The sequence below is a fragment of the Emys orbicularis genome, chromosome 3, assembly GCF_028017835.1.
Source record: "Emys orbicularis isolate rEmyOrb1 chromosome 3, rEmyOrb1.hap1, whole genome shotgun sequence".
NCBI classification, from domain to species: domain Eukaryota; kingdom Metazoa; phylum Chordata; order Testudines; family Emydidae; genus Emys; species Emys orbicularis.
The window spans coordinates 200,692,295-200,707,600 of record NC_088685.1 but is presented as its reverse complement, the minus strand read 5'-3'; the positions used below and the strand labels follow the sequence as shown (position 1 = coordinate 200,707,600).

The following is a 15,306-nucleotide window of genomic DNA, read 5'->3' as shown; positions in this document are numbered from 1 at the left end:
GCCATGGACTGTAAAATGTAAATAAATGTAGCAATAGACATTTGTTTTTCAGGGATGCACCTTTACATAGGCACAGTGGATCTCAGAATAATTCTGAATCAAGTAGTACCACCCCCAAAAAATCATTATAAAAGTAAACAAAATAAACATAAATCTGTATCAGAAAAAGGCCTAATGTACTTACCTGTAGCAGTGTCAAAATCAGTTCCTGCTCCCACTAAAGTCAATGGCTTAAACTCTGACTTCCATGGAAGCAAGATTGGTGCAAAAATGTGGGACGGTAAAAAAGGCAGGGGGGTGTCTGTCACCTCCATTACAATATCCCTCTCTGCAGAAACAGATATCTAGAGGTCCAGGGTTCTGCCCCTGGACAGGGAGTGGGACCATTAGCAGTGTCTGATGACTCCATGACCTCCTTTCTTTCCCCACCCCAAGCCACTCAATTGTGAAGGCAACAATTTAAAAATAAAATGAATCAAACTGTTCAAACAAAATGAACAGCTCTCCAGCTCAACTGCTCCTGATTTTCAGAAACCTCATCTTCAAATCCCCCTGCCCTGACACCTTGGGAGCTGATTCAGGGCCCAGCTCTAAGTACAAGCACTTGGGGTCTTGCTGTCTTCAAAGCTCTACAACCAGGCACAGAGCCTATCTCCTCCTTCAGCAGCATGAGCAGACAGAGACAGAACAGCTGGTCACTCACCAGAACCTCTTCTGCTAGGGCAGGGGTGGGCAAACTATGGCCCGCGGGCCGGATCCGGCCCACTGGCCATTTTAATCCAGCCCTCAAGCTCCCACTGGGGAGCAGGGTCTGGGGTTTGCCCCGCTCCAGCGTTCAAGCCGGGGAGCAGGGTTGTGGGCCGCTCCGCGCGGCTCCCAGAAGCAACGGCATGTCCCCCTTCTAGCTCCTACATGTAGGGGGACAGCCAGGGGGCTCTGCTCCGCACACTGCCCCCGCCCCATGCGCTGCCCCTGCAGCTCCCATTGGCCGGGAACCGCAGCCAATGGGAGCTGCAGGGGCAGCGACTGCGGACGGGGCAGTGCGCAGCAGAGCCACCTAGCTGCGCCTCTGCATAGGAGCCGAAGGGGGGAGATGCCGCTGCTTCCGGGAGCCGCTTGAAGTAAGCGCCGCCTGGAGTCTGCACCCCTGAGCTTCTCCCCGCACCCCAATCCCTTACCCCAGCCCTGATCCCCCTCCCAGCCTCCAAAGCCCCTGATCCCAGCCCGGAGCACCCTCCTGCACCCCAAACCCCTCATCCCCAGCCCCACCCCCGAGCCTGCACCCCCAGCCAGAGCCCTCACCCCCTCCTGCATCCCAACCCCCTCCCCCAGCCCTGATCCCCCTCCTGCCCTCCAAACCCCTCAGTCTCGGCCTGGAGCACCCTCCTACACCCCAAACCCCTCATCCCCACCCCAGAGTCTACACTCCCGCACCCCAATATCATGAGCATTCATGGCCCGCCATACGATTTCTATATCCAGATGTGGCCCTCGGGCCAAAAAGTTTGCCCACCCCTGTGCTAGGGGAACCAGAGAGGGGTCAACTCATGACTCAGTTCACCCTTCTCTGCAAGCTTGGGGTCTACCAAATGTAAAGCCGGCTCTTGGAGTCCCTCTGGAGCAGAGAACTCTTGGCAGCGGGGAATATGATGGAAGCAGAGCTGTGTCTCCAGCAGGAAGGAGCAGAGATCTTAGGGGCGACGACCGAAGCCACAACATCTGAATCCCAGCTTCCAAGATCCCAAAGCTTGAGGGGCATTTGGGTCTGGGCTTTTGTTTTGGCCCATTATAAACACAGGGGCTATTTACAAACGTCTGGTCCAACCCCAGGCTGAGAGGTGGAGGGTGTTTAGATTCGGGGTCTTGGTTTGGGAGACGTTCAGGTGACAAAGGAGATGTTTGGGGGCGGAGCCCAACATAATGCCCCCATCCCTAACCGCTGGAGCGTGTGAAATCCAGGCCCCTCTCTTCCTAAGGCGCTGAACCAAGCGCCCCTTCTCCATGGGGCCCTCGTCCTAGGCAGGAGGCCTGTGAATCGCCGACCCCCGGAGCCTGGCGTTGGCTCTCAGCTGCTCGCCTCCCCTTCCCAGCTAGTGGCGCTGCCGCCCGGCCCCCTCCCCTCCGCGTCAAAGGAGCTGCAAGTGGAACACGCTGCAACAACCTCGCCGAGTCCCCACCCGGCCCCTGCCCCGGGCTGCCCACGGCCGGGGCAGGGCTTTATATGCCGCCTGCCTGGCGAGGCGGCGCAGCCTTCGCTGCTGCCACCTCCCCTGCTGCTGCCACTGCGGCGGCACCAGCCTGTCTGGGTGCACACGAGCCGGCGGGCTTTGCAGGAGCGCCTGGCTCCGGGTCCAGCGCCGAGCCCCCGCCCCCTCTCCAGGCCGGGTCAGCTCCGGCTGCGCCCAGCCCTGCGCGGAGCAGCGCGTCCCGCTCCCTCCCCCCTTCCCGCTCCAGCTGATCCAGCCCCGCGCCGGCCGCCTGCGCCTTCACAACTGCACCGATTCAACAAGATGGCGGGATCCGTGGCGAAGAGGGACGCGCTGGTAAGTGGCCCGTTTCCTGCCTGTTGCCGGGGGGGCACGGCCCTGCTCCTGGGGCTATGCAGAGCGCCCACCCCTGGGACTGAGCCGCTGGGCGTCTAGCGCCGCTCCGGGCACCGGCCGCCGCGTCTCCAGCATACCTGTTAGCGGCACCAGCGGCTGCAGCAGAGCCAGGGCTGGTGCAGCAACCCCCCTCCCGTGAATCGGCCCGGCTGGCTGCGGTTTATGGGTGTGTTATGGTCAGGGAGGATGCGGTGGCTGGGCTGGAGTGCTGAATGGGGGGAGGCAACCCATCCCCTGCTGTGGATCTCCCCCTCCCCCGCCAGGTGGAAGATATTGGTGTGTCTGTGAATGCTCCTGCATGCAGCTGGACATTGGTGGGGTCGGGGGACAGACTATGTGCATAGCTAAATATTGCCTGGGCTCGACATCTGGCTTTTGAATTTGAGCCTGAACACTTCCTGGGAAGTTAAGAGAAGCCCCCTCGGAGAGCAGGAAACACCTTTTGTTTTGCAAAGGAGTTCGGAATATGGACCATATCGAGGAGGTGACTTGAAATTAAATTGGCAAGCTGCAGAGAGACCTCCCCAAGCTGTTATTTGCTGCAGACCGTCCTAATCACAGGCAGGCTCGGTAATAAATGCACAGAAGGAGCGGTGGTTTCTCTGTCTCAGTGTGTGTTCGTTTTGTCTTTAGAAAATAGAGGACGGGCATTTAAACAACTCCTTGGGATCCCCAGTGCAAGCAGATGTGTATTTTCCACGGCTGGTAAATGATTTTTGACTTGCTACCCCTCCCTTTCCTATAATTGTGCTTGTGGTCTGGATTTGGCCCAGTCTGTTTCCAGCTTGGGGGTTCCTCCCTCTGATTCCCTGCTGTTCTTTTCCAGATTGTCCCATTTTGTGGACACATCAAAGGAGGAATGAGGCCAGGAAAGAAGATCTTAGTTATGGGCATGGTGGATCTCAATCCCGAGAGGTAATAACACAGAGGCAGAGCTTGCTTCTGGTTGGCAGGGCTGCTCCAGTCCTGTCTGCATTTTCCCAATGAAGAGCTCCAAGAAAGTACTACGTTCCCATGACAAGAATTTGCCCGAAAACATGCATCATTTCTGAAGACAGCTATTTTTATCAGAGATTATAGAGTGCTGATTTCTCCTTTGACCCATAGAGGGGGCATTTCTTAAAAGGATCGTTGTTTCCCAACATTTTAAAGGAGGACACAATTTAATATAAGAGCAGAGTGTATATTGTGTCTTGGTCCCTTTCTCAACTTTGGGGACTAGCCGTTTCCCATACCCGTTCAGATTTGCTTGTTGAATAAGCTTAGAAATCAGGCGTGCTGCATTTTGGATTTGTTTGCTTCTTTCTTGCCAAGTGAGAGCAGTTTTATTCCTATTTCAGCTTTGACATCAGTCTGACATGTGGGGGATCAGAAGATCCTTCTGCGGATGTAGCCATTGAACTGAAAGCCGTATTTACAGACAAACAGTTCCTCAGAAACTCTTGTGTATCTGGCGAATGGGGCGAAGAACAATCATCAATTCCTTACTTTCCATTTATTCCAGACCAGCCATTTAGGGTGAGTACCACCAGCAGAAGAATATACATCATATTTGACAAGGTGTTACTTGATGGGATAGTGCAGCACATTTTTGTGTGCATGTTCAGAAATCACATTAAGGTACAAGAATTTCTTCTGTTGCGGTAACAACTAAGAGACCTAAAGGCATTAAAGTATTGATCAGCAGTTGTGTGTATTCATGCATATGCTCATATTTGCAGCTCTAGAATATTTTCCCATATAGGCTATAAAATCATAGTGGACATAGTGTTTGTAATTTTTATAGTTAAAGAGGGCTTTATTCAGCCTTGGTGTAACTGTTTGTTTGTCCCCAGTGGAGTTACTCCAGGGTTGATTTTGGCCCATTGTGTTAATAGATTAAAATATATATATATATATATCATTAGTAATTCTGTACCCTGGAGTTAAACAAATCTTATACAATGTAAAGATGTAGCAGTTTGAAACGGATATCTAAGGAACAATCTTGCACTGGCAGGGAGATGGACTGGATTGACCTAATATACTTTCCCATCTCTAATTTTTATGATTATATGAAGACATCTTCGTTAATCATAGCCAACAAAGGGTGCCTCTGCACAGGGCCTTGCTCTCAGCAACCTCAAAGTGCACGGAGAAGAAAGGCAGGCAGGCTGCTTTCTCCATGCAGCTAACCCAGAAAAAGCCTCCCCCCTCTCCCTAGTAATAAAGCCTATCTGACCCCCATAACAAATCCTCCTAAACCATCCTGCCCCAAGATAATCCTCCTCCAATCCCAAAAGCTAACAGTCTTCCACACAGGGTAGGCTATGGAAGCATGCTTCAGGCACTGCCTGTCTGATTTTGCACAAGGCCCCAGAAAGCCTGAGGGTGTGTTGTTTGCTCCTATTAACCTTTAAAAATCATGATTAGACCATATCTCGAGGATCTCCAGGGATCTGTGATGGCCAGGATCATATGGACCCACTCTGTGCCCCCAGCAATCTCACATCCCTGTTTCCTGGCAATATGGCTCTGATGGAAGCTTCGTTACCAGTGACTCCCTCTGACTGCAGCTAGATTAGGGATTCCCTTAAATGTGAGTAGTCACCATGGACAATGCTGTGCAGAACAGATGATACAGCACTAGGCTACATCACTTTTTCAAGGTGTCTCCATAGGGCAGTAGGGGGAGATGATGTGCATCCTTCCTTGACCCCAGGCACACCCAGTGTGGTACCATCCTCTACCTGCTCCAGCTTAACCAGTCCCTAATTTCTTCCCCTGTCATGAATTTCAACACCCAGAGAGTCCTTTGAAGGGAGGAGCAGTGCTGTGGAAGCAACTACCCTTCTTATTCTGCACAGGAGGGAGTAGAAATCCACACATGACCTTGGAGGCATGATCTATCCCTCTGTAATTACATGTTACTTAGCATATGGGGCCTGTTTTTGCCATTATTCCAAACTGGGAACTCCCATTGACCTCAGTGGAACTTTTGTGTGCAGAACAATAGGACTGGGATCCAATATGCTTCTGACTGTACTACTGTACATCTAGAGTAACCTCAAGGATCTCTGTGAAGTAACTCCAGATCTATGAGAGTAATGGAAGGCAGAATTTGGCCACGATGCCCTCACTGGTACATGGTACTTCAATAATCAAATGGCCAACAGTTATCATGTAAAGAATAATTGAGTGACATTTGTGCCCTGGGAAATGAAGCACTCCAGTTACACTGTGAACCTGGTTCATCATTTTTATTTTTTACAGGTTGAAATACTTTGTGAGCACCCCCGTTTTAGAGTATTTGTGGATGGACATCAGCTTTTTGATTTTTACCATCGTATTGAAACACTGTCCGCAATTGACACAATAAAGATAAATGGAGATCTTCGTCTTACTAAACTTGGCTGACCTAGTGAAAACACTGGCTCAGGTGCCATCTTCTATCTGGAAGATCAGTGACAGCTGCGTTTGGACACAACTATCATAGGCAAGCTTCACTGTTTCTTTCCTGTGTGTGTGCAGTAAAGAATATGTTGATAAATTGAACTGATATTTATCCTACTGAAGAAAGCTGTTGATTTATAGACACTGAGCCATTTTTCTTCAAACAGACTAGCCCCTCCATGCAGGATAATCAAATTAGAATGGATTCAGAAAGATTTACAGTCTTGTCATAAGTTGCAGCAGCTATTAACCTTCTCAGAGAGAGGCAATTTCTGAAACAAGTGCTAAAGCCAGCTATTGATCAGCGATTAAACAAAAACATTTTTTTTGCAAATAGTTTCTGCACTGAAGTGGATTAGTGTAGCACAGCACAGGGCCAAATGCTGACATCCTTATCCAGGGCCTGATCCTGTCTCCATTTTAATCAATGGCAAAACTCCCATTGACTTCAGTGGCTCATGACTCATGATCAAAAACGTTCAGTCCTTCAGTTGAGCACAATTCTCATTGATTTCTATGAGTTTTGCCGAAGAAAGGGGCAGATCCTCAGCTGATGTTAATCAGCATAGTTCCATTAACTTCAGTGGAATTAGGCTGATTTATGCCAGCGGAAGAGTTGGCCCACGAACTGTGCAAAAACTGAGTAAGGGCTTCAGGATTTGGCTTGTATATTTTAGTCAGGGTATTTGTATAGAATGTAGATTGTTACAAGTTTTTGCACAATGGAACGTTAATACAGTTTTTGACGCTTACCCGTAGTTTATTTATTTATACTCATCTCTGTATGTATTCTTAGTAAAACTGAACGATTTTACTGACAATTAAGAACAACAAAGTATAAGTATTTTGAATGTACAAATCTCTTAGATTCTTTGGGTAAACTTGATATATCATTATTGAAGCACTACAGGTGTCTTGCTGAACGATCGGTTACGTTCTAGACCCAGAAAGGTAGGGGGTCTGCTCGTGTATTCACTATAGACTGTTTTTCAGGACTTTATAACTTTGCTGTAAATGTTAAGTCTGAGCTAAAGCGATTTAAAAAAAAAAATCTTGTATAGAAGGTTTGTAGGTTTAGTTGTGCTTTTTGAAACTTAGCCTGCAGAATTTAATTCTGTTCTCATCAGTTCATTATGGGCACTAGCCTTTTGGGGGTAAGTGGGAAATTCTCTGCTCGCATAGAAGGGCAGAATTTGGTCTTTGGTATTAAAATTTAAAATAGTGTGTGGACAGCCAAGTTATTAGCACTTGAAAATCAGCTACTGCACATGAATAACTTTTCCAAAGCTTTTTAAATAATAGGTATAGCTCTCTAAACACTGTAACTGCTCTACACTATGAATGAACACAGTAACTTTTCATAGTTTCTTTAGGACTTCATACACTTTTCCTTGGATGTACACAATGGACTACAACAAGTCTTTTTGAGATATTCTAGTCCATGAAATAAACATTTATTTAGACAATTTATAAAAATGTATTATAGGGACTTTTTAAGACATGTATTTTGAAGCCTTTTTTTGTAGCACAACATAAAAAAAAGAAAAAATGAAAAAAAGGAAGAATAATCTCTGAACTATGTTAAATGTATGAAAAAGATCTGGTTTAAGCCAACCAAAACTGAAACATCCAGAGTTAAGGATAGAACACCAATTGTCAGTCAGTTCATTTTGCCCTCACTTTGAGCTAATCTGGCCCTGAATCAGGAAGCCTTAGACAGTGAGCTACAATTCCAACTATGGCCCTGATCCAAAGCTTATTAAAATCAGTGGGAGTCCTTCTGTTGACTTCAGTGGCCTTTGGATGAGGCTCCATATGAGCTAAAAACATAGAGGCCTGATTCGTATCTCACTTACACCAATATAAATGAAAAGTAACTCGATTAAAGTCTGTGGAGTTTTGCTGATGCAAGTGAGATCAGGATTGGGCCCCTAGCCATACAGTGCAAATTAAAGATGGAGTTTTAGCCTTATCTTTGAATTTCTGTGATTTCTCCCTTCCCCGTCCCCCCCATTTAAACCAGAGCCTAAATGTTATTTTCAGGTGATTTTTCTGGTGTGTGACTTTATATGTAAATTGGACTCTGTTTGTACCGCAGGTTGATTCTTGATATGAAATGTTCCTGTCTTGCTTTGTTTTTATCAATTTTACATGATACGTAAGTAATGAAATGACTGTGTCATTTTCAAATGTGTTAAGAATGCTGGCCGTGTTTCAATACAAAAATATATTCTTAAAAATAAAATCTTAGGAAAAGAAGCTTTTACATGAAACCTCTGGATTATTCTCCAGCTTTGAAACTGTTTACAGTTGCAAGGCAGATGCAGGTAGAAGATTAATTATGTTTAGGAAGATACATTAGTAGCCAATTGGTCCAGCATTTTCTCAATCTTGAACATTTGGGGCAGGCTCTTGGGTCTGGTGCTACTTCTTTGTGCCATATCACCAGCAGAATCCAGTCATAATGCTCATGTAACTGGCCCAAGAAGGCTATCGCCAAAGAAAGAACAATCCTCTGATAGCACAGAGCCAGTGTAGGTGCTCTTATGCCACTTCCTGTCCCCACTGTTTGTATAGCTGGGGACAAGAGGCTTGGCTGGGCTATCACTATGCTAAGCTGATCTCTGACTGCATTTTCTGCCCTTTGGGACTATTTGCAGCTGGTATAAGTTATAGCAGCCCCTAGACTGCTGTAACCCAGCACTAGCCCTGTACAGACCAGCAGCAGGACCAGAGAGTGCAAAGGTGAACTTTAAACACATGTCCCTGACAGGTGCTCTGCGTGGATCAGCAGACCCCATGATGTGGCCCATCCAATTCTCCCACCCTTATATGGCTCTTAGTGCTATACCAGTCCCTTATAAGCTACTGTTTTATGGCTCTCCACTGCATTCAAGTCCCTCTTTACAACACACAATACTTTTCTGTCCCAGGAAAAGGCTTATAGGGCCTGATTCCAGTCTTGCCTAGTATAATTCCATTGACTTCAATGGCTAGCCTCCTGATTTACACTGGTATGAGTTTAGAAGCAGGCCCAGAGAGAGAGGGGAAGATCATAAACACATTTATAGTATGTTTGGACTTAGCTTAACATAAAGATCTGCAGCCTTGGATGCTGAGGAAACCTGCAGAAAGTCCTAGTTACAGCTTCCATGCCCATTCGTCTCTTCAGTAGATTCTTGGAAGCCTTTTCATTTTTTGCCATTGAGCAGTTCCAGGCTATAAAGAATCAAGATGGCATGTAAGTAAGGGCCAGATTCTGATTTCCTGGACACTGGCTTTATACTAGCTAACTCCGTTGAGGAGCAACTCTTAACTAATTGATGTGTGGTATAAGTCCGACAAGAATCAGGCCCTACATGTTTCTATTCAGTAAGCTTTAGAACCAAACCCATCACCAGGCCCTTATGTGATTTGATAGGAAAATGCAGAGTATTAATTAGAGATGGGATTATGCTGTAACGCTTGGGTCTGGATTCAAGTTTCCCTGGAATTTGGGGAGTATTCAGCTCTGGGAGTTTTGTTTAACCCTACCTTTAGTATTAGTCCATTGATGTGCTGGATGATCTAGCATTCAGCCTCTGTGGGTCTGACTCTCAAAAAGACTCAGCACCTCCCAATGGGAAGTTTTCCAAAGAGTTCCACTGCCAGCAGTTTGTATTGTTCTCAATAGGAGCTCTTGGGTGCTGAGCTGACCCACTTGGGGTGAGCAGGTTAATAATCTACTAGAGAAACATTTCGCTGCAATGTATTTTGTAAATTTCCGCCTAGTGCCATCAGTTGTTATGATGAGAGGAACCTAATGTTGAATGAATAAAGCCCCATGTGATTAAATACCAATAGGAGTAGATGCTATCCTCTTAACTAGTATAGCTTTAAAATCCACACTGTTACGTTTGGAATTGGCAGTGATAAAACACAACCTGATTTCATTACTGTTTTTTAAATCCAAGAATGTTGTCTACTCAGAAACAGCCTTGAAATACTTCAGCATTATGTAGAGATAGTGTTTCTCTGAAAATACTTTACGGAAATGCCTTTTCTTGGCTAAGCTGTGTAAAATGTTACAGTATGTCTTCTTGCGTTTCTATGTCACAGTTAAAGATATTTGCACTAAACTAGAAGAACATTTTGTACTAAATAGTCTCACGTTGTGTAAGTGAACCTCCAAATTATGTGTGAGATGTTGAATTGCCTCTCGTTTCCATGACCCGCTTGTAAAAAATATGCAGTGTCACTAAACCAATTCAGTGTAAAGTCTGCTTGAAGCAAACGTCTTGCTTGAGGGCTGTTTTGAACGTACGGCGTGTGACATGAGCGAGCGCCTGATTCACCATTCCGCTATGCAAGTTTGAGGCCATTGTAACGCCACTGAGATCAGCGAAGCTGGTGCAACCGAATGGAGAGGCAGGCCCAGAGATTTTGGTGATTACCCTTCATGTGTAGGAGCGGGGTTGAGATTTCATCTTCCATTATTTAAAATTGTGCGCAAGGAGGAAATGAGAACCATGAAGCCAATGACACTGGCTTTCTAGTGGCACAGTGGTAGCACGCTGTGTTGAAATGCTAATGGAGTGTGAGCTCAAAGACAGAGTTCAAGTTCTGTCCCACAGCCCACCAAAGCATACAAGAGTGAGTGAAGCTGAGTTTTTTGAGAAGGTATGTTTGCCACATGCTGTAAGTCCTACATCTCCGCCATGCGCAAATGTTCCTGAGGCTAGTTTTGGAATTTAAGTTTGGAAGACCTGACCTTACTTAAATTCCTAGTTTCCTTGTTTGAAACGGGGACTGAGGGTAAATAAGAAGATAACTTAGGGGAAAAAAGCATGGTAGCCATTCTATTGCAGTAGTCTGTAATGCTGACAATCATATGGTACATCTGACATGGGCCTGTAGCTGCTCCCTGCATGGGCCTTCCATTAAAATCCATGGAAACGCCACGTGCCAAATGGCCCCAGGAGCAGACCCACAGTGCACCGTACCTTGATCACTTAGGTCAGTGACACTGACTTTTCTATATAGAGAACTGCAGCACGATGAGGCCTGAGTCTGCTCTCACCTAGGTGGAAATCAAGAGGAACTTACACTGGTGAAATACCATTGATTTCAGGAAAGTGACATCAGAATCAGGCTGATGGTGACTACAGGCCAAATTCTGACCTTGGATACCTGTGCTCAGCTCCTTAAAATATATGAACTAGATCCTCAGCTGGTATATGTAGGCATGACTTCAATGGAGCTTCACCAATTACACCAGCTGAGGATTTGGCCCTATAGGTCAATTTGCATACACACGTCCCAAGGCAGAATCGAGGTATCCCCTCCCCCGCCGCTTTTTGAAGAGTGCAAACAAATATTTCAAACTCTAATTTCTTAAGCTTAACTGAACTCTAGCAATGGATTCCCTGCTTTTTGCAGAAAAAGTAAAGATTACTCCTTGGTGAGAGGTGCATATTTTTCTGTTTGGTTAAACTGTTTTTCAGGGATGTGTTTGAAAATTGAGCTGTGTAGCTTGTGTAATGTGTTAAAGGAAAAGGTCCAGATTCTGATCTCAGCTACACAATTAATTAGAAAAGTTGTATCTGCGTTCATAACTAGGGCCAACCCAAATGGAAAAAAAAATTAGCTGTAGACACTTTGTCTTGCTTTGATACACCCTCTCAGCTCCTCCCAGCAACCAGTGTGATTTGTATGAAAAATACAATTAGTATAACTAGGGATTGCCTGCTGTATGATAATCAGAACTGTGTGCAACATCAAAATAAAGATGCCCACGTTACTACACATCTTCCCTAGTTTCTGTTGCTAGACCTATTGGATCTGTCTGTTAGCACAGAGCTGTATCACCCTCCTTTTGAATTCAATGACAAAATTCTCTTTGACTTCAGTGGGAGTAGGTCTATAGGAATGAAGATATTTCTATTATTCTGACCTGAAACGTACAAAGTTTGAGCATCAGTTTATAAGTATATTTTATTCTTCAAATTTACTTTGAAATGAGAGTAGGGGAATATTTCTTGCCTGCAGTATGTATTTGAATAGAACCATTAGAAAGCACAGCCTTTCCGTTCTGCAGTAATACAGGTTTGGAGGTGAGCCCAGTGGAAAGCTTCACGTAAGTTACATTCTGATTTTAAAAACAGGTTTGCATGAGATGATCTGGCAATAATAATATGTATTGTTCACCACAAATCTATTTTTATGTGTTGTGCCAATTTGATAATGAACTTTTAATAAGAATAAAACATGAAACTGTTAATTAGTGGTGTCATTTACGTGGATGGTTTATTCTAAGTACACAGCCTCTTTATTTCTTTCAAATGTCATCCTCTAAACATTTTCTAGATTCTTCCCCTAATAAAACAGCAGTGTGGGTTTTTGAAATGAGATTTGCTCCAGATGCAGCTTTGATAGCTGCTTGGGTGAAAAGACTTTTCGGTTCAAATGCACCATCCTGGACAGTCAGGTAACATTCTTAAGGACGAATCCCACTTGCCTTACTCATGCAAAATTCCCATTGACATCGAGCAATGTAAGATAAGCACGACTCAGCTCTTAATGCCAGGACAGCAGGTTTTCTATATGGATGTTTGGCTGTAAGATTTAGGGGCCTGAGTCTGTAAAGCATCACCCAAATGAGCAGTCCTTACTCACGCATGTAGTCCTGTGGACTTCAGTGGGAATACGTTCATGCATAAGGATTACTTTTGTGAGTGAAGCCTGCAGGATCGAGCCCTGGGTCTATGCCAGAAAAGTAACACTACACTATTTCAGCTTTTGACATGAATGATGCTGATTAAAAGCTTGTTTCAGTGCCCATTGAACTCCATTAGGCGTCTTCATATTGACCTAAATGGGCCCAGATCAGGCCTGAAGGCAGTGATGAGCTGCCAAAACGTTAATAACCGGTTCCCTACCGACGACCCGGTAGGGAATTGGGTATTAAGCACCGCCCGGTGAGTATAAGCCCGAGACCCCCCACCCTAACTGCCCCCCACGGCCCCACCCCCTACCCAACTCGCCCCACTCCCTGTCCCCGGACTGCCCCGATCCCATCCACCACCACCCCGACAGACCCCCAGAACTCCCATGCCTACCCAACCCTCCCCATTCTCCATCCCCTGACTGCCCCCCCCCGAACCTCCGCCCCCTCCAACCACTCCCTGCCCCTTATCCAACCCCTCGCCCCGGCCCAGCCCCCTTACAATGCTGCTCAGGGCAGTGTGTATGGATGCTGCGTGGCCTGCTGGAGCTCGTAGCCCCACCCCCTTACCATGCTGCTCAAAGCGGCAGGAGCTGCAGAGCTGCCCAGGAGCGGTCCAGAGCGCTGGCGCCGGGCTCTGCGAGAGGGGGGAAGGCAGGGGAGGGGCCGGGGGAGCCTCCCCAGCCAGGGGATGACACAAAGTTGGGAGGTATTGCCAATTCGGAGAAGGATCGGGATATTCTGCAGGGAGACTTGGATGACCTTGTAAATTGGAGTAACAATAATAGGATGAGATTTAATAGTGAGAAGTGTAAGGTGATGCATTTAGGGATGACTAACAAGAATTTTAGTTATAAGTTAGGGACGCATAGGTTGGAAGTGACGGAGGACGAGAAGGACCTCGGAGTCCTGGTTGATCGCAGGATGACTATGAGTCGGCAATGTGACGCGGCTGTGAAAAAAGCTAATGCGATCTTGGGATGCGTTAGGCGAGGTATTTCTAGTAGGGACAGGGAGGTGCTGCTTCCGTTATACAAGGCGCTGGTGAGACCTCATTTGGAGTACTGTGTGCAGTTCTGGTCTCCTATGTTTAAAAAGGATGAACTCAAACTGGAACGGGTACAGAGAAGGGCCACTAGGATGATCCGAGGAATGGAAAACCTTTCCTATGAAAGGAGACTCGAGGAGCTCGGTTTGTTTAGCCTAACCAAAAGAAGGCTGAGGGGGGATATGATTGCTCTCTTTAAATATATCAAAGGGATTAATACCAAGGAGGGAGAGGAATTATTTCAGTTTAGTAGTAATGTGGACACGAGAACGAATGGATATAAACTGGCCGTGGGGAAGTTTAGGCTTGAAATTAGACGAAGGTTTCTGACCGTCAGAGGGGTGAAATTTTGGAACAGCCTTCCGAGGGAAACGGTGGGGGCGAAAGACCTCTCTGGCTTCAAGATTAGGCTTGATAAGTTTATGGAAGGAATGGTTTGATGGGATAACGTGATTTTAGTCAATTAGGCATTAACGTGCCATCGCGGGTAAAATGAGGGTCCGGCTGTAGAATCTTGCCTGTATGTTCAGGGTTCTACTGATCGCCATCTTTGGGGTCGGGAAGGAATTTTCCTCCAGGGTAGATTGGCAGAGGCCCTGGAGGTTTTTCGCCTTCCTCCGCAGCATAGGGCAGGGGTCGCAGGCTGGAATATTCTGTTGTGGGTGGGTCAGCTTTTGTGGCCTGCATCATGCGGGAGGTCAGACTAGATGACCATATTGGTCCCTTCTGACCTTAAAGTCTATGAGTCTATGAGCTCAGGCGGGCTGGAGTTTGCCCACCCTTTAACAACCGGTTCTAAACCGGCTTCTAAATGTAACAACCGGTTCGTGCGAACCAGCTCCAGCTCACCACTGCCCAAAGGTCTCATACTGTTACTATTAAAGTTATTGTCAAAACTCCAGTTGACTTCAAGGGGAGAAGGATTGGGCCCTATAGCAAACTGTGCTGTAAAAGGTAGAAATGGGTCCAAGTCAAAACCCCAGATCCAAACAGCATTGAATAGCTGGGGAATTTGCATTCAAACTTAGCCATTGTAACCCTTTTCCAATAAAATGTTACATTTTGGCATGGAAAGGAGGTTTTGGAACTGGGAGATGATTTGCCTCTCCTGACCTTTTTGGAGCTGTGGACCAATTTCACACCTGGCATAAGTCATTGCCATCAAAGGGGTTACCGGCTTGCACCCACTTTGAAGCTGGCCCTATCTTTTCCCCACTGTTCTAAACTGAATGTGTATAGTAAGAAATCCCAGCAAACCATGTGAAAGGGGCACTGGCAAATAGTCTTGGTGCACAAATTAGCTTTTGTTAAAAAATAAATAAGTTTCTCTCACATAGGGTGGCCTGACGTTTTGTACTGCACTGAATTATTCTACCGCTGGGGCCCGAAGCTAATGGGAATCTCTCCCTTGACTGGTGGGCTTTGGATCTGGCCTTAAATGCTAAGGCTCACCCTGTGGATCAAGTGCACTTCCTGAGTAAATTAGCTGTGTGCTGGCAGTGGAGGGAAAGTAGCCCTTT

The 15,306-nt window shown here is 46.3% G+C and overlaps 1 protein-coding gene across 1 annotated transcript; it reads left to right on the top strand.

Moving 5' to 3' along the window:
* Nucleotides 1-2,221: 2,221 nt before the first annotated feature.
* On the top strand, nucleotides 2,222-6,884 carry LGALSL (galectin like). The gene is given in 6 exon segments (XM_065401848.1): nucleotides 2,222-2,419; nucleotides 2,421-2,543; nucleotides 3,237-3,308; nucleotides 3,430-3,518; nucleotides 3,944-4,121; nucleotides 5,856-6,884. Coding segments are annotated over 6 exon segments (804 nt in total). The 3' UTR covers nucleotides 6,000-6,884.
* Nucleotides 6,885-15,306: the final 8,422 nt, after the last annotated feature.